A 20,092-nucleotide genomic window follows, 5' to 3' on the forward strand; every position below is an offset into this window, starting at 1 on the left:
AATAATTGAGATTTGATTATCATTTTTTTTTGGTGTTTAAAGAAATCACAAGGACAAGTGATGATAATCGGTCTTTGAAATCACAGGAGACGGGAGGGAAGCTCTAACCAATTAAGTTATATATCCTTCACTCTCTGATTTTCAATCATTTAAAGAGTGTATTTATCAATAAAGTATATACATATTTTATTTGTATTAAGGTAAGTTCTATATATATACTCCCTCCGTCCCCAAATGATAAACCCTAATGGGAAAAAATCACGGAAATTAAAAAACTTAAATAAAAGTTGTACAATTACATTGAAAAGATAAATTTACATTGAGTATGTAAAATATTAGAGAGATAAAGTAATAAAAGTACATTGAAAAACAAAATATACATGGTAAAGTTAAATTTGCACAAATATTGTTGCAATTGGAGGAAATTTTGATTAAAAAAATTGATATGAATGATACTTAAAAAAGCAAATGAGACTATCAATTTGGGACTAAAAATAGGCCATGAGGGGCTATCATTTGGGGACGGAGGGAGTATACTGTATTAGGTACTCCCTCCGTCCCTTTTTTACATACCTATTTCTAAAATTACACGGGAATTAAGGAACTTGGAATAAAACAAAGAACAATAAAATAAAGCATAATTGGAATTACAAGACATTAATTGATATCTTTGAATAAAACAAAGATTGAATAATATTTAGTGATACACATGTCATCAATCTTTTGAAAAACAAAAGGACCAATAACATTTTTTGGTGAAATATAAAAGGACCATTCATTTTCTTCTAAAGTGATGCACATGGATTCTGAATTTTTTAAAGGCATTAATAAGAGTGATAATGAGAAAATAAGAGTGAGAAAATAGAGAAAGTATTAATTACAAACTGAAAAATAGGGATAATTTGAGATATTTGGTAAAAATTACTTACTAAAAAAGGAAAGTAGAAATGTAATTTTAAAATACCCAAAAAGAAAAGCAGGAATGTAAATAAGGAACGGAAGGAGTAACTTTTATTTATTTCAAGACTAACTTTTAATCATTAAAAAAATGTAACTTAAAAGATTGTCATAATTATTAAGTGACTCCGAAAAAGAAAACAAGTAGCCAATGGCCCTGTTCTTTTGAGCTTCTGGGCAGAGCAGAGCAGATTTCAGCACAGCAGAGTAGGTTTCAGCAGAGCAGAGCAAATCAGTGCAGATTGAAGCAGAGCAGAGCAAAGTAGATTTCATTATTATTATTAATATTATTATTATTATTATTATTATTATTATTATTATTATTATTTGTATTAGAATTATTAAATATTATTTAATTATTATTTTTATTATTACTAAAAATTTATAATATTATTTTTATTTTTATTATTATTAAAAATTAATTATTAGAATTATCTTTAAATATTAGTTATTATCTTTAAATACTAATTTTTTTTAAAAAAATCAATTATTATTATTATTGTTATTATTATTAATTATAAGTATTATTATTATTATTATAGTTACATTATTATTACTATTATTATTATTAAATATTAATTATTTTTAATATTATTATTATTATTAAATATTGAATATTAATTATTAATTATTATTATTATTATTATTATTATTACTATTAAATGTTAATTTTTAGTAATATTATTATTATTAAATATTATTTATTATTGTTAAATATTAATTTTTAATAATATTATGTTTATTAAATATTAATTATTATTATTTATTATAATTTATTATTATTATTATTATAATTTATTATTATTATTATTATTATTATTATTATTATTATAATTCAATATTAAGTATTGTATTTAAGCAGAGCTGAGCTGAGCAGATTGAAGCAGAGCTGAGCAGAGAAAAGCAGAGCAGAGCAGAGCAGAGCAGAACGGTGCCTTATATTACTATTGCATAATCTGACTATTAGACTAAGTTAATGTTAGGCTGCTGTAATTAGTATTTATTCATTCCCTAGGACTTAGTGTATTTCCTAGGTAATTTGTATCTGTATATATACAATGCTATACAATGAATATACAGGGGATTACATTCCTACATGGTATCAGCCTAGGTTAGATTCTTCCCTTTCTCTCTCTGCCTTTTCATCTCCCCTCTTGTCTTCTTCTCCAAATCGGCTGCCATGGCCTCTGACCCACCCAAATCCACTCCTTTTCACCCCGCTATTGCTGTCAACAACATCAAAAGTGTGATTCCAATCACTTTGGAGATGAAAAATGTGCAATATTCTTCTTGGGCAGAGCTTTTTAAAATTCACACCAGAGCCTACGACCTCATTCACCACATTATCCCTCCAGCCGAGTCAGAAGAACCAGCAGACCCCGCTCTTTGGTCTCGCCTTGACGCCATTGTCCTTGGCTGGATCTACGGCACCATATCTCGCGAACTCCTCAACACAATTCTTGAACCAGATTCTACAGCACAACAAGCGTGGGAACGCCATTATTATTACTCGTGATGTTCAATTGGAGGGTGAATTCTCTAATGTCGAGATGAAAAACTACCCCAATGTTTCTGCCTATTGCCAACAGGTGAAAAGCTTGGCCGACCAACTTGCTACTGTTGGTGCTCCGGTCACCAACGAACGTCTAGTGCTCACCCTCATTCGCGGCCTCCCAAGGTCTTTCGATGGTGTTGCCGCGATTCTTCATCAAACAGATCCCTTGCCCTCCTTCTACAAAGCTAGGTCTATGCTCACCCTAGAGGAGTCACGCCTCGCTACTCAAGCAGCCAACGAGGCCCTCACTGCCGGTGCCGCTTTGGTGGACACCGGAAATGACTCAAATTCTTACCCCGACGACAACTCCTCTATTTTTGACACCAACCGCTCTCAACCTCGCAATAACAGGGGAAATCAATGCGGCGGCCGCCGTGGTGGTGGTGGCCGAGGTAAAGGGCGAAATAACAACGGCAACAACCGCGGGGGTGCGCACCAGAACAACCAGCAACAACAACAGGGCTATAGACCACAACAGGGGCAATATTGGGCTCCATGGGGACCATGGCAGCAGTACCCACCATGGGCCCAGCAGTAGTGGGCGGTGCCGCCCTGCCCATACCCCACATCAGCGTGGTCCCGCCCCTCTGGGCCACGGTAGCAGCAGGGTATTTTGGGCTCAAAACCCCAACAACAACACCAAGCATATTCGGCTCATGCTCCCTCTACTGTGAATTATGCTCCGACGGATATCGACGCGGCTATGCACACCCTATCCCTCACTCCTCCGGACGATGGGTGGTACATGGACACCGGTGCCACCTCCCACATGACCTCCCACCAAGGTACTCTCTCGTCTTACTTTAATTTGAGCAAACAACGTAATATAATTGTTGGAAATGGGCATGGCATTCCTATTTGCTGCCCTATCTTCTTCTTTGTGGCATGATAGACTAGGACACCCCGGAGCTAATGTTTTGCGCTCACTAAAGGGGAACAATTTTGTTAAATGTAATCGTATTGTGAACTCTTCTTTATGTTCTTCTTGTCCTCTTGGAAAGCATGTCAAACTACTTTTCTATGACTCTCAAACTCGTACTTGTATGCCTTTTGACATAGTCCATAGTGATCTTTGGACATCACCAAAATTAAGTTCGGCGGGTCATTTATATTATGTGTTGTTCTTGGATGATTTTAGTAATTTTTTATGGACTTACCCTATTTGTAAAAAATCCCAAGTCCACTCATATTTTCTCCAATTTCGATCATATGCTAAAACTCAATTTGAGAGGGAAGTGAAATGCTTCCAATGTGATAATGGAAAAGAATTTGACAATGGTCCCTTTCGACAATTTTTTGAACAAAATGGCATGCTTTTTCGTTTCTCTTGTCCTCACACCTCCTCTCAAAATGGTCAGGCGGAGAGGAAAATCCGCACCATAAATAATATGATTCGAACCCTTCTTGCTCACTCATCCATGCCGCCTTCCTTTTGGCACCATGCCTTACAAATGGCAACCTATCTCCACAACATTCTCCCATCTAAAACCATTGCTCTAAACTCTCCAACAAAAATTCTCTATCACAAGGACCCGTCTTACTCTCACCTTCGTGTCTTTGGGTGTCTTTGTTACCCTCTATTTCCCTCCACTTCCATCAATAAGCTCCAAGCTCGATCTACCCCGTGTGCGTTTTTAGGATATCCCCCCGATCACCGTGGTTACAAGTGCTATGACATGTCCACCAATAAGATTTTTATCTCTCGCCATGTCATATTTGATGAAACAAAATTCCCTTTCTCTAAAATTCATACTCCTTCTGCCACAACATATGATTTTTTAGATTCTGGAATTTCACCATCTCTTCTGCATCACATAAGCACTCACTCTTCCCCTCCTAGTCCAGCCCAACCAATTCCCACGGCCCAAATCTCTACAGAGGCCCAGCCGCATACCCTCACCAATCCTCCCTCCCCTGTGGCCCATCAGCGCAGCCCACATACTCCCCCCACCCGTGCGGCCCAGCAGGTCAGCCCACAACAATCCCCTCCTTCTGCGGCCCACTCCATCACTCCTACTTCATCATCAGCGCACCAAACCACAACACCAATTGGGCCTCTCCCAAACCAGCCCAATAGTCCAACCCAGCCACATTATAATATCAATCCACCTCTTTCTCCACAGATGGCTACGCGTAGTTCCCACGACATCTACAAACCTAAAGTGCCATTTAATCTCTATTCCTCCACCTCCCCCTCACCACTGCCGCGCAACCCTCTCACCGCCTTAGATGACACCAATTGGAAAAATGTCATGCTCGACGAATTCAATGCTCTAATTAAAAATAAGACTTGGGAGTTGGTGCCTCGCCCCTCCAATGTTAATGTTATTCCATGTATGTGGCTATTTCGCCACAGGAAAGATGCTAATGGTGTGTTTAAGCGGCATAAAGCCCGACTTGTTGTTAATGGTAGGAATCAGCAGGTTGGCATCGATTGTGATGAAACTTTCAGCCCGGTTGTAAAACCGGCAACTATTCGGACGATTCTCACCATTGCCCTCTCCAAGTCTTGGTCCATACACCAAATGGATGTCAAGAATGCATTTTTAAATGGTGACATCGAAGAAACAGTATATATGCACCAACCTCCCGACTTTCGTGATAGCACCAATCCGGGTCATGTATGCCTTCTCAAAAAAGCACTCTATGGTCTCAAACAAGCCCCCCGTGCATGGTACCATCGGTTTGCTACTTTTGTTTCTCAAATTGGTTTCATCCACAGCAAAACTGATCACTCTTTATTCATCTACTCTCATGGCAAGAAAATAGCCTACATCCTCTTATATGTTCTCACGGCATCTTCCGACACTCTCCGCAAATCAATCACGGCACAATTGCATTCGGAATTTGCAATGAAGGATTTAGGAAAACTAAGCTCTTTTCTCGGAATTTCTGTCACACATCATGCTAATTGTTCCTCTCTCAAAAATCATATGCTCAAGACATAATCTCCCGGGCCAACATGTCCTCGTGCAAGGCCTCTTCCACCCCGGTAGACACCAAAGGCTAAATTAGGAAATATTAGATTATATTTGGTGACCATATTTTTGGCTAGAATATTTTTTTGAAATATTTTGATTAGTTTCCTAATTCTATCCTATGTGGGTAATCTTGTATTATATATTGGATATTGAGGATATATTTAGAAAATATTAGATTATATTTAGTGACCATATTTTTGGCTAGAATATTTTTTGGAGATATTTTGATTAGTTTCCTAATTCTATCCTATGTGGGTAATCTTGTATTATATATTGGCCATTAGAGCCATCAATGGGAATTAAGCTTTGAGGTTTTATACAATTTAACATAAATGTTTATATATATATCTCTTATGGCTACATATAGCATTACCTATTACTCCCTCCGTCCCTAAATTACATTCATCCTTTCTATTTTTGGTATTTCAAAATTACATTCCTCCTTTTTATTTTTGGTAAGTTTTTTTTAGTAAATCAACTCTTCTTTTCTGTTTTATATTTAATGCTTTCTCACTCATCCTTACCTAATCTCACACATAATCCTTGTGCCAAATTACAATGAATATGATTGGTTAAAATTTTGTAATTAGGAGCATGTGATTGGTCCTTTTTTTTTGCAAAGGATTGATGACTTGTCATAAGTAATAACTAATCTATCTTTGTACGTACTTCCCATTGCATTATCTAATTATTGTTATTTGTCTTATTCTCCCCTCTTTAATTCCCGTGTAAATTTCCAAAGAGAAATGTAATTTAGGGACGGAGGGAGTACATATTACTCCCTTTGTTCTTGAATACTGATTACAAATGGACTAACATATATACGTGCCCATATACATTTTTTACTTTGCAATTATGTAGTACTAAAAATTATATACATTGTAGTAAAAGAAAAATATAGTAAAAGTGAATAAATGAACAATGCCAAAATCAAAACCATTATGAACCAATAGCATTGGGAAACGAAAGGGTTAAGTATTAATTACAGCCTTAAGAACAATATACTATACTAATCCTCTGTATGCAATTTGAAATTTGAAATATAACATTGCTTAGCTTGTTACAAGGTCTGCATACCTTGAATATAAGACCAGACTTCAGGCAATTTTGTTTAATAATTCTAGTCTCATACTCTCATGCATCTAGTCAACTTTGTGAGGCTGAATGCCGGTGACAAATTATAATACAGAAAAAATAATTTTACTATTAAATGATTTAAATCATACGAAGCATCTTTCAAGAGGAAAGTCAAGCTATATTACTAGTATTATAGTATTACACTATGACGGATATATTTTGAAGTATAATACTGTACTAATAAGTACCAAAAAAATACAATCAAGCCTAAAAACTGAAAATGTTTTATTAATAAGGACATTTTGTGAAAAACTACCTTATAAAGCACTTTTTTTGCGAGAAACTACTTAATAAAAAAAATGTTGTAAGAAACTACCTTATAAAAGGATAAATGTTGTAAGAGACTACCCTTGGTCGAAAAATCATCGTTGACTTTTGTTTTCCGGCATTGATCACGTCACGTTCCAATTAAGAAAAAAGGAGGGAAAGGGTGAAGTAAAAGTCACGTGATTGACACGTGATGTGGTCAACGCCGGAATTTGAAAGTCAACGGTGACTTTCCGATTAATGATAGTTTCTTACAACATTTACCCTTTTATAAGGTAGTTTCTTACAACATTTTTTTTATTAGGTAATTTCTCGCAAAAAAAGTGTTTTATAAGATAGTTTTTTTTATAAAATGTCCTATTAATAATTATGTGCTCTCTCCGTTCCTTATTAATAAACCATTATGGTCAATTTTAAGTCCCAAAATGATAGTCTCATTTGTTTTTTTTAAGTACCATTAATACCGAGCATTATTTTTTTTTTTTTATCAAAACTCCATCTAATTTGCAACAATATTTGTGCAAATTTAACTTTTTCATGTAAATTTTGCTTTTTCATGTACTTTTATTACTTTATCTCTCTACTTTTTTGCAAACCTAATGTAAATTTACTTTTTCAATATACTTTTACTACTTTTATTTATGTTTATTAATTACCATAAAAATTGTCTATAAGGGAATATCAATAAGGGACGGAGGGAGTAAAAGAGAATGAAAACCTACGTGTAATTTTGTCATGTAGTCTTAAATTAAGTATTTCATTAGTTAATAGGTAATACTCCGTAATATATCAAAAATGTTATACATAGCCCTTAGAGCTACATATAAGCATTAAATACACGGTAGAAAATCGTACTAGTAAGGAAATCATAAAAATAAACGCAATAATTACACTGTTTTTGTCATGCATTCTTAAATTTATACAATTTTCAAGAGTGTGTTAAATTATTGAGGATATATTTAGGAAATATTAGATTATATTTGGTGACCATATTTTTGGCTAGAATATTTTTTGTAGATATTTTGATTAGTTTCCTAATTCTGTCCTATGTGGGTAATCTTGTATTATATAAGCTTTGAGGTTTTATACAATTTAACATGGTATCAAGAGCAGGTTGAATTTCCTTTGTTTTTTTTTCCTAAAATTTCTCGAATATGGCCGGAGATGATGTTCCTCCACCACCCCCGGCACCACCACTGACTGAAATTAAACCCAATTCCCCTTTCTACCTTGGTTCTCAAGATCGGCCCGGGGACTTTATAACCCCTACTCAATTGAAATCTGACAACTATGATGAATGGGTTGCCGATATGCAAACCGCATTAGAAGCTAGATGCAAATTTGTGTTCTTGGATGGTTCTATTAATGCCCCTGTTTCACCATGTACACAGTCCGATTGGACGGCCCTCAATGCAATGTTGATTTCTTGGATTACCAATACTATTGATCCGGAGGTACGATCTTCTCTTTCTAAATTTCGTGAGGCTAAACTACTGTGGGAGCATCTTAAGAAACGATTTGCTCAAACTAATGGCCCTAGAATTCAACAATTACGTTCCTCGATTGCTAAGTGTGAACAATCCCGTAGTATATCTGTCTCGGTGTATTATGGCAAATTACATTCTTTATGGCAGGAGTTAGATCATCATGAGCCCTTACTTTCTTGTTCTTGTTGTTCGAAGTGTATTGCTGGACAATTAGATGAGGCTAGGCGTGAGAAATCAAAATTACATGATTTTTTGATGGGATTGTATCCTGAATTTTATGCATCTTTGCGGTCTAATATTTTGTCTCAAGATCCCCTTCCTAATTTGGATCGTGCATATCAGTTAGCAGTGCAGGAGGAACGGGTCCGAACTGCAAAGCTAGAGCAAGAACAAACGTCTATTGAGGCGTTTAGCTTTGCTGTCCGTACAGCAGCAGGTCGAGGCTACGATCAAATCAGCAGCCTTCTGATCGTGGTACAACAGCTCGAGAGGGGCAAGGTTCAGTGTGTGTTAAGTGCAAGAAAGTGGGTCATGAGGCCTCAAGTTGTTGGTCAGATAAAACTTGCAACCATTGCAAGAAACGAGGTCATATTGAGGCAAAGTGCTTTAACCTTCACGGAAGACCTCCCCCGAAGGATGGCAGTCAGGGGGGGAAATATGTGAGTGCTCGAGGCCAAAGTTCATTGAGGGCCAATGCTGTTTCAGGTTCCAATACATCTTCTCAAGGTGGAGTGTTCTCTAGTGAACAATGGAAGGCTATCACGGGTTTGAATGGTAACTCCAATATTCCTGAAAATCGCTTGAACGGTAAGTTTGATGTTTCTTCCTGTATTATGGATACGGAGCAACTCATCATGTTACTGGAGAAAAGTCTTGGTTGATTTATTCTAAAAATTTTGAATGTCCCGTTGGTTTACCTAATGGTGATAATGTCGTGGCTTCTTAAATTGGTTCGGTTCGTTTATCGAACAAAATTACTCTTGCGGGAGTTCTTTATGTTCCTCATTTAAGTTGTAATCTTATTTCTGTCTCTCAACTTGCCGATGAGCTTAATTGTACTGTCCAATTTAACCCTTTTATGTGTGCTATTCAGGACCAAACGAAGGAGCTGATTGGAACGGGAGCTAGGAGAGACGGATTATATTATTTTAGCAATTCGGATTTGGTGCATCATGTTGGCGTTGGAGAAGCAACCTCAAATTTGGAGTTGTGGCATCGTCGAATGGGACATCTTTTCGAGAAAGTAGTTAAGTTATTTCCTCATGTTAGTAGTAATAAAGATTGTCTAGATAAGGGGTGTGAAGTATGTATGCATGCTAAACATCCTAGATACAAATTTCCTTCTAGTGATAATCGATCTTCTAGAATTTTAGAGAAAATACATTGTGATTTGTGGGGTCCATATTGACATGTTTCGTCGTGTGGAGCCCGTTATTTTTTTACTATAGTTGATGATTATTCTCGAGCTGTTTGGATTTATTTGTTGGTTGATAAAACTGAGGTTTTTAGAATGTTTTTGGCCTTTGTTGCTATGGTTGACAAACAATTTTCTCATACCATTAAGATTGTGCAAAGTGATAATGGTACTGAGTTTAATTGCTTGCATGATTATTTTGTTGCCTCTGGAATAATTTTTCAAACTTCTTGTGTCGGAACTCCACAATAAAATGGGAGAGTTGAGCGAAAACATAAACATATTCTTAATGTTGGGAGAGCTTTGAGATTTTAAGCCAATTTACCAATTTATTTTTGGGGTGAGTGTGTTCTTGCCGCTGCACATCTTATTAATCGTACACCTACACCCTTGCTTTAAAATAAAACTCCCTTCGAAATTCTATTTGATAAACCTCCTTCTTTTGATGCTATCCGCACCTTTGGTTGTTTATGTTTCGCTCATAATTAGAAAACTACTGGGGATAAGTTTGCAAGTCGAAGTAGGAAATGTGTTTTTGTGGGATATCCCTTTAGGAAGAAAGGATGGAGAGTTTATGATCTCGATTCAAAAGTTTTTTTTGTTTCTCGGGATGTGAAATTTATTGAGGAAGTGTTCCCTTTGCAACCCCATATGATGTTAATATTGTGTCGGCTTTATTTGATAATGGTGATATTCATGAGGATTTTATGGAATGTGTGGCATTCGATGAGGGTGAAGTGTATAACCATGATGGTGGGGTTTATTTTGGTGATGCTAGTAGTATAGATGAAATTGTGCAGCCATCACCACGAAACGAAGATCTTGGCAGCCCACACCATAGCTCGACCATAGCTGTCAGCGAGTAGGAAGCTGCTACCCAGCCACGGCAGACTGCACAGGGGCAGCAACCTGACCAGGCAGAGCACTCCGCAGGCTCCCCGTGGCAGTCTGCCAAAGACCGCAGGGGGGCTGCGGAGGAGCCTGTTTTGCAGCTTCAGCCAGCAGCGTCCACTGCCACCCCGCGGCACACTACCACAGACCACGGGGGGGGGGGGGGGGAGCGAGGCAGCCCCTGTTTCGCAGCAGCAGCAGCTGGAAACATAGCATAATACTGAGCAACAGGCCATTGGTAAAGGGCATCGAGAAAAATATACTTCGGTTAAACTCCGTGACTCTGTGACTCACTCCGTTTTTGCTAATAATCCGTCTCCGTCCTCTCCGTCATCCAACACTCCTTCAGGTACACCTTATCCTTTAGCACACTATTTAAATTGTGACATGTTTTCTGTAAATTATCGAAAATTTCTTGCAGCAGTGGTTCAGAAAAAGGAACCAAAATCTTTTAAAGAGGCCATGAAATCAGAAGGTTGGCGACGTTCTATGCAAGAGGAGATACGAGCTTTGTCAGATAATGGGACTTGGACATTAGAGCGTCTTCCTCTTGGCAAGAAAGCTTTAGGTAGTCAATGGGTGTACAAACAAAATTTTTGTCTAACGGTGATATTGAGCGTCTCAAGTCTCGTTTGGTTATTTTTGGTAATCATCAACAAGAAGGTAATGATTATGGTGAGACTTTTGCTCCGGTGGCAAAAATGACTACAGTTCGTATTTTCCTTGCTACAGAAACTTCTAAGAATTGGGAAATTCAGCAGATGGACGTTCATAATGCATTTCTTCATGGAGATCTAGATGAGGAGGTGTACATGAAACTGCCTCCTGGTTTTGAGAGCTCCGATCCGAGCTTGGTGTGTCGTTTGAGAAAGTCTTTGTATGGGTTGAAACAGGCTCCGAGGTGTTGGTTTGCAAAACTAACCACGGCTCTGAAAGGGTATGTTTTCTTCAATCCTACCCTGATTATTCTCTTTTCACATATACTAATGGCAATGTTCAGATTAATGTCTTGGTTTATGTTGATGATCTTATTATTTCTGGTAATGATTCCGCTGTGTTGACCGTGTTCAAGGCCTATCTTTGTGATTGTTTCAAAATGAAGGATCTTGGTCCTTTGAAATATTTTTTGGGCATCAAAGTTGCTCGTAGTAAATCAGGTTTGTTTTTGTGTCAACGAAAATACACCCTGGATATTATTTCCGAGGCAGGTTTGTTGGGAGCAAAGCCAAGTGGTTTTCCGATTGAACAAAACCACAAACTTAGCCTTGCTAGTGGTGAGTTGCTTGCGAATCCTGAGTCTTATCATAGACTTGTAGGGAGGTTGATTTATCTTACAGTGACTAGGCCAGATTTCGCATATTCGATCCATATTCTATCACAGTTTATGCATGAACCTCGGATTGAGCACTGGGAAGCAGCACTTAGGGTGGTTCGTTATTTAAAGGGTACCCCAGGACATGATATTTTGTTGAGTGCAGATAATGACCTAACTTTGGAGGGTTGGTGTGATTCAGATTGGGCGGCGTGTTCTCTTACTCGTCGTTCGTTGACAAGTTGGCTTGTGTTTCTTGGTAAATCTCCTATTTCTTGGAAGACAAAGAAACAACCTACAGTTTCTACCTCTTCTTCCGAGGCAGAGTATCGATCTATGGCTTTGACTACAAATGAGTTGAAGTGGTTAAAAGCCTTACTTTTGAGTATGGGGATTGAACACCCTAAGGCTATCAAGTTGTTTTGTGATGATCAATCTGCGTTACATATTGCTAGAAATCCAGTTTTTCATGAACGTACGAAGTATATTGAGGTTGATTGTCACATTGTTCGTGATGCTATTACAGAAAGCTTAATTGCACCATCTTATGTTTCCACTAAGGAACAATTGGCAGATATTTTTAATAAGGCACTTGAGAAGACACAGTTTGATACTCTTCTTTCCAAATTGGGCATTTTTTTATCCCCATGCTCCAACTTGAGGGGGGTATTGATGAAGATATATTTAGGAAATATTAGATTATATTTGGTGACCATATTTTTGGCTAGAATATTTTTTTGAAATATTTTGATTAGTTTCCTAATTCTATCCTATGTGGGTAATCTTGTATTATATATTGGATATTGAGGATATATTTAGGAAATATTAGATTATATTTGGTGACCATATTTTTGGCTAGAATATTTTTTGGAGATATTTTGATTATTTTCCTAATTCTATCCTATGTGGGTAATCTTGTATTATATATTGGCCATTAGAGCCATCAATGGGAATTAAGCTTTGAGGTTTTATACAATTTAACATAAATGTTTATATACATCCCTTATGGCTACATATAGCATTACCCATTACTCCCTCCGTCCCTAAATTACATTCCTCCTTTCTATTTTTGGTATTTCAAAATTACATTCCTCCTTTTTATTTTTGGTAAGTTTTTTTTTAGTAAATCAACTCTTTTTTTTCTATTTTATATTTACTGCTTTCTCACTCATCCTTACCTAATCTCACTCATAATCCTTGTGCCAAATTACAATGAATATGATTGGTTAAAATTTGTAATTAAGAGCATGTGATTGGTCCTTTTTTTTTGCAAAGGATTGATGACTTGTCATGAGTAATAACTAATCTATCTTTGTACTTCCCATTGCATTATCTAATTATTGTTATTTGTCTTATTCTTCCCTCCTTAATTCCCGTGTAAATTTCCAAAGAGAAATGTAATTTAGGGACGGAGGGAGTACATATTACTCCCTTTGTTCTTGAATACTGATTACAAATGGACTAACATATATACGTGCCCATATACATTTTTTACTTTGCAATTATGTAGTACTAAAAATTATATACATTGTAGTAAAAGATATATAGTAAAAGTGAATGAATGAACAATGCCAAAATCAAAACCATTATGAACCAATAGCATTGGGAAACGAAAGGGTTAAGTATTAATTACAACCTTAAGAATAATATACTCCCTCCATCCCAAAAAGAACGACCCATTTGGTCAAAACTTTGTCCCAAAAAGAATGACCCATTTGCATTAAAACACCCACCAATTTGCTACAATATTTGTGCAAAATTAGCTTCCCCATATAAAATTTTGATTTTTCATGTTATTTTATTACTCTCTCTTTATTTTTTTACAAACTCTATGTAAATTTATCTTTCCAATATACTTTTACTTCTTTTTACTTAACTTTCTTAATACCCGCGTAATCAACCCAAATGGATCGTTCTTTTTGGGACGGAGGGAGTACTATACTATTACTCTTAATTAGACCTTGCTAAAGTCAACTAAAACTGTTCAATCAACCAAAAAAAAAATAAAAATAGATAATTGATAAATAACTTCAACGGTTATTGTAAACAGAAACTTTGAGTCAATAAAATGATGCTTAAAATAATTGAATTGGTTAAACAAGTGGATTTCTCAAATAGTCAAATTCCTCTTAACATTATCGCATACATCATTTGTTATTCTTCTTCTAAGCCGCGTAAACCGGTTAACTGTCACGTAAACTTGCATGCTCAGCCAATACTACATAAAGGGTGTCAATTGCCGCAATGAAAATACAATCAAACCATCTCCATTACAAACACCTACTTCTATACTACTTCTCTCATTTTATCCATCATTTGTACAACCTATTTCTAGCTTCTAACATAATGAGAAATCTTTCGTTTTTCTTGGTCTTTTGTCTCCTATCCTCTCTCTCACATGCTATAGAGCTCGACTTTTGTGTCGGAGACCTTAGTCTTCCCAGAGGACCTGAAGGATATGCTTGCAAAGATCCTGCTAAAGTCACAACTGATGATTTTGTTTACACGGGTTTCCGTGGTGAAAAAACTCCTAATAATGTTTTTGGGAACAATGTGACATTAGCATTCTCAGATGTGTTCCCAGCCTTTAATGGTTTAGGTATATCTATGGCCAGGTTAGACTTTGCTGTAGGAGGAGTGATCCCAGTACACTCCCATCGTACGTCAGAAGTTCTTATTTTGGTAAAAGGTTCAATCATTGCAGGGTTTATTGATACCAACAACACCGCATACTATAAAAGATTAGAAGTTGGTGATGTCATGGTGTTTCCTCAAGCCATGCTTCATTTCCAAATCAACGTTGGTAAAACTCCAGCTACCGCGTATGTTAGTTTGAATGGTGCAAACCCAGCACTACAACTCACTCCTACCTCCTTATTTGCTGGCAATTTACCTGCTAACATTGCCCAGGAAATTACACTTTTGAGTCGTAAGGAAGTTATGCGGATGAAACGAATCTTTGGCACAGCTTGATATCCATCTTTAGCTACTCATGTGCTCTTAATAATTATTAGCTCCCGATTATTTCAATATCCAACACAATTATTTATAAATCTGTGATAATAAAGGGTATATACATATAACCTTCTTTACATGTTTCGTAACTACAAAGTAATTGTAAAATTTTTATAATGTATACTTCTTACATTCTCAAAATTAATAAACATACTGTATATTTATCTTTTCTTTATACTCCCTTCTTATTATTTACATTAATCTGAGTCTATCCTTCATGTGCTAAGGCTAGGTTCGTTGTTTTAACTATTGCGTAAAATGAATGCATGGATTTGGTCTAGGAAAAAGGAGAGCTATCCTTAAAGATGCAAGTGAAGAGGGAACAAGTGCATGAAGCTAACCAAGCTAGAGAGAAGTTTTATTTATCCAAGTAATATAATTGCATAGACGTGCATAACAATTAATGTTATCATAATAATGATTCTACTTTAAATCGGAACAGGCTAAGGGGTAAAATCGAATGTAGAATCGATTTTAAAAATTTGGCAAAAGCATGAAATTATACTTAGCTCGAGAGTAATTCACTACTTTTTTATATGGAGATTATGAAATTAAATTTATTATTTTTAGCTCTAATCCAATAAAATAGACAATATTGTCAAACTTACCTACCTAGAGGCCTAAAGCTAATTTTTTTTTTTTTTATTATTGATAATGATGTTTGAGTCTTGAATTCGAGCTGCAACAAGAAGGGACGAAATGATTAGCTCATGATGAACAGATGAAGGATTATGTTAAATTTCAAAGACAATATGAAATGGGCCTGGACAACCCGAACAAGGAGGAGGAGAGTTATTGATAATGATGTTGGAGTCTTGAACTTGTAAAGTGGGCTCTCTCTTAGTGACGGTGCGATACAAACCCATATTTAACATTGTATTAGAGTGAGACCCACAATATTTTGTGACTACATGCTTTTGGTATGAAATTTCCTAGACTTTTGGATCTCCTGATGACAGATGTGACCCATACCCATATTTACAGTAAATATTAGCACGAAAATAAGAAAACAGAATTAATGAAACCTCTATAAATAAGTAGATATTTTTTTTTACGAGAAGAATAATTATACTAATAATTAGTCATACGACATCTACAATCATAATATCCCTCTATTAACCACAAATTTAGAGAAAAGAACATAACTCTTACAGTCAAAATCATAAATCTTTTGCAATTTTGACATAATTCATACTCCAACGATTCAGCTTGATAAGAGCATTGATTTCGATGTTTTTCTATCTTCTCAAGTAGTGCGAGCTAGCTAGAATTTCACATTCTATATTGATGTTTTGATTATAGAGTTGATGAAAATACTTAAATCTGACTTGGCCTATGTGAATCCCTTTCCAATTAATTAATGAAAACCCTAAAAATATAAATCTCATCCATAGGTTAGAATCAAATTTCCAAGAAATTGGAAAGAAGACTCTCATAGAAAGATAGAACAAAGCAAGAAAAAAAATAAAAAAAAATAAACTAAATTGAATCAAAGAATAAGGATTAAAAAGAATCTAATTTCCGAAAAATTTAGATTATTTTCGGTCTAACGATAGCCGAAAAACCGTAAAAGAGAGAGATCAAAAATACTTGAGGAGGCAAGCTATAAGATAATTAAACACTCACAATAATAGGTAACTAAAAGGAAATCCAAATCTTATTGTGAACATCAATAATTGAAATTAAATACTATTAATATTTAGAGTTTAAGAAGCTTATAATTTCTTGAAAGTAATCCATAACTAGTGTGTGGCCCATACGATGCTCTGGGCTTTTTTTTTAAAAAAAAACACTTGTAATTGAATTGATAGGTTCATTATTTATTATTCATTTATTCATTATTTGTTTATAATTTATGATACTTTTTCATTAAATATTTGAATAAATTATTTATGGAGCAACTATTGATTAATTATACAAATGTGTTCCCATCAAAAAATTATATAACATGTTCTTTGTTTATAATTTATATTATAATGAAAATAAAGACATAATTATTATCAAAATAATTAAATAACTAAAATTAATTTATAACAATAGTTATTTTTTCTTGCTTGTATGTATTACCTCGATTAGCATAATTAGCAAATAATGAGATTTTTTTTTAAAAAAAAAGAATTGTAGTTATTAAATGTTAAAATCTCCATCCAATCTATATAGTTATATATTTATGAGTTGAGTATAAATGCATGATTAATATATGGATGAGATGGTATGACACCTAATGCATATTTTTGTGGTTATGAGAATATGCTCATTGTTGGAAGATGACATTTTTATTAGAATACGCTCATAGTTGAAAGATGACATGGCGAGGGTGTCACGTGGCACATAAACGGTTTTAGGAACGCTTGTTAATATATAAAGTATAGATATAGATATAGATGCTTTCGCTGCTCAAATAATTGTCATTTTAAAGTCATACGTAATGTAGTTAGCAAATGGAAATTCAAGTTATTCTTCCTTCACTCTAGAAATTGGAATATGGAATTATCTTCTTTTCTTTATATTTGCCAGAACTTAGATACACGAATTGACCAAGTCATTGTGTATAATACATTCAACATATATGAATCAATAAAATCAATTCTATAAATAAAAAAAATAAAAAATAAAATAAAAATTTTTGTATACACTGTATTGCAAATTTTAATAGAAAGATAAAGGAAGGAAAACTTGTAGCAAGTAAGCAACAAACTAAATTATTTTTTATTGCATACCAATTTACGGAATTATATATGTTCAATAATTGAGATTTGATTATCATTTTTTTTTTTTGGTGTTTAAAGAAATCACAAGGACAAGTGATGATAATCGGTCTTTAAAATCCCAGGAGACGGGAGGGAAGCTCTAACCAATTAAGTTATATATCCTTCACTCTCTGATTTTCAATCATTTAAAGAGTGTATTTATCAATAAAGTATATACATATTTTATTTGTATTAAGGTAAGTTCTATATATACTCCCTCAGTCCCCAAATGATAAACCCTAATGGGAAAAAATCACGGAAATTAAAAAACTTAAATAAAAGTTGTACAATTACATTGAAAAGATAAATTTACATTGAGTATGTAAAATATTAGAGAGATAAAGTAATAAAAGTACATTGAAAAACAAAATTTACATGGTAAAGTTAAATTTGCACAAATATTGTTGCGATTGGAGGAAATTTTGATAAAAAAATTGATATTAATGATACTTTAAAAAGCAAATGGGACTATCAATTTGGGACTAAAAATAGGCCATGAGGGTCTATCATTTGGGGACGGAGAGAGTATACTGTATTAGGTACTCTCTCCGTCCCTTTTTGACATACCTATTTCTAAAATTACACGGGAATTTAGGAACTTGGAATAAAACAAAGAACAATAAAACAAAGCACAATTGGAATTACAAGACATTAATTGATATCTTTGAATAAAAAAAAGATTGAATAATAATTAGTGATGCACATGTCATCAATATTTTGAAAAACAAAACCACCAATAACATTTTTTGGTGAAAAATAAAAGGACCATTCATTTTCTTCTAAAGTGATGCACATGGATTCTGAATTTTTTAAAGGCATTAATAAGAGTGACAATGAGAAAATAAGAGTGACAAAATAGAGAAAGTATTAATTAAAAACTGAAAAATAGGGATAATTTGAGATATTTGGTAAAAATTTACTTACTAAAAAAGGAAAGTAGAAATGAATTTTAAAATACCCAAAAAGAAAAGCAGGAATGTAAATAAGAGACGGAGAGAGTAACTTTTATTCATTTCAAGACTAACTTTTAATCATTAAAAAAAATGTAACTTAAAAGATTGTCATAATTATTAAGTGACTCCGAAAAAGAAAACAAGTAGCCAATGGCCGTGTTCTTTTGAGCTTTTGGGCAGAGCAGAGCAGATTTCAGCAGAGCAGAGTAGGTTTCAGCAGAGCAGAGCAAATCAGAGCAGATTGAAGCAGAGTAGAGCAAAGCAGATTTCATTATTATTATTATTATTATTATTATTATTATTATTATTATTATAAAATTTCAAAAACCTACATAGTCAATCGATTTACAAGAAATTGGTGGGGAGCCGAGATACAATCTGGGCCCCCACCCCTCTAGCTATATTTATATTATTATTACTATATTTATTATTATTATTATTATTATTATTATTATTATTATTATTATTATTTGTATTAGAATTATTAAATATCATTTAATTATTATTTTTATTATTACTAAAAATTAATAATATTATTTTTATTATTATTAAAAATTAATTATTAGTATTATATTTAAATGTAATACCCCGTATTTTCATATGTATCTTCCAAATTAATTAATTAGGAATTATTTTATAAAAAGGGTACTATAGTAAATTTATTATTTGGAGCCAAAATAATATTTGAATTTTGGCGCCAAAAGCATTTTTGAAAACTAATCATTATTTTGGATAAGAATTATTATCCATTTATCTTATCTTAAAAACCGGATTATTTATATATTTCGGATATTTTAATTAAAGCAAAATTATATTTTATTTATTATATTAAATGGCCGAAGATTCCCATTTATTTAGCTAGGAAATTCGGATTTTCTATGTATAGAAAATCTGATTTTCTTAGTTAATTATTGGTGAATAATTGATATTTAATTAATTAATTATTTATTTAATTATTCTATATTATTTACACAATTATTTTTATTCCTTAAACCGAGCAAAATCTTCCTAAATACTAGTAAGGGAATCTCCTATTTTCCTTAATCTAATTCTCCATCTTTTTAGTATCCAATCATCATATTCTCTTGCCTTTTGTTCCTCTTGATTATTCCCCAAGTAATTCTAATTTTCTTATTATTTTTCATGTCATACATACATTCCATATTCAAGTATACACAATCACCTTAATATCCAAACTTTCCTTAATTCTTTATTCACTTCTCCAAGTAATCTCTTAAACCCTAATTACCATAATTCTTCCTACATTTTCCTACCATAATTCATGCTCATACTAGCCTATAAATACCCCTTCATACCTCTCACATTCTTCACACCAATTCTCTTCTTTTCTTCTCCTCAATTTTACACAAATC

General features: G+C 34.2%; 1 protein-coding gene across 1 annotated transcript; it reads left to right on the forward strand.

The window, feature by feature from the left end:
• The first annotated feature begins 14,233 nt into the window (after window positions 1–14,233).
• Window positions 14,234–15,098, forward strand: LOC145611629 (auxin-binding protein ABP19a-like). The gene has a single exon (XM_081666973.1). The coding sequence runs from the start codon at window positions 14,246–14,248 to the stop codon at window positions 14,972–14,974; it is 729 nt and encodes a 242-aa protein (XP_081523099.1). The 5' UTR covers window positions 14,234–14,245; the 3' UTR covers window positions 14,975–15,098.
• Window positions 15,099–20,092: the final 4,994 nt, after the last annotated feature.

The sequence above is a fragment of the Chenopodium album genome, chromosome 24, assembly GCF_948465745.1.
Source record: "Chenopodium album chromosome 24, dcCheAlbu1.1, whole genome shotgun sequence".
NCBI lineage: Eukaryota > Viridiplantae > Streptophyta > Magnoliopsida > Caryophyllales > Amaranthaceae > Chenopodium > Chenopodium album.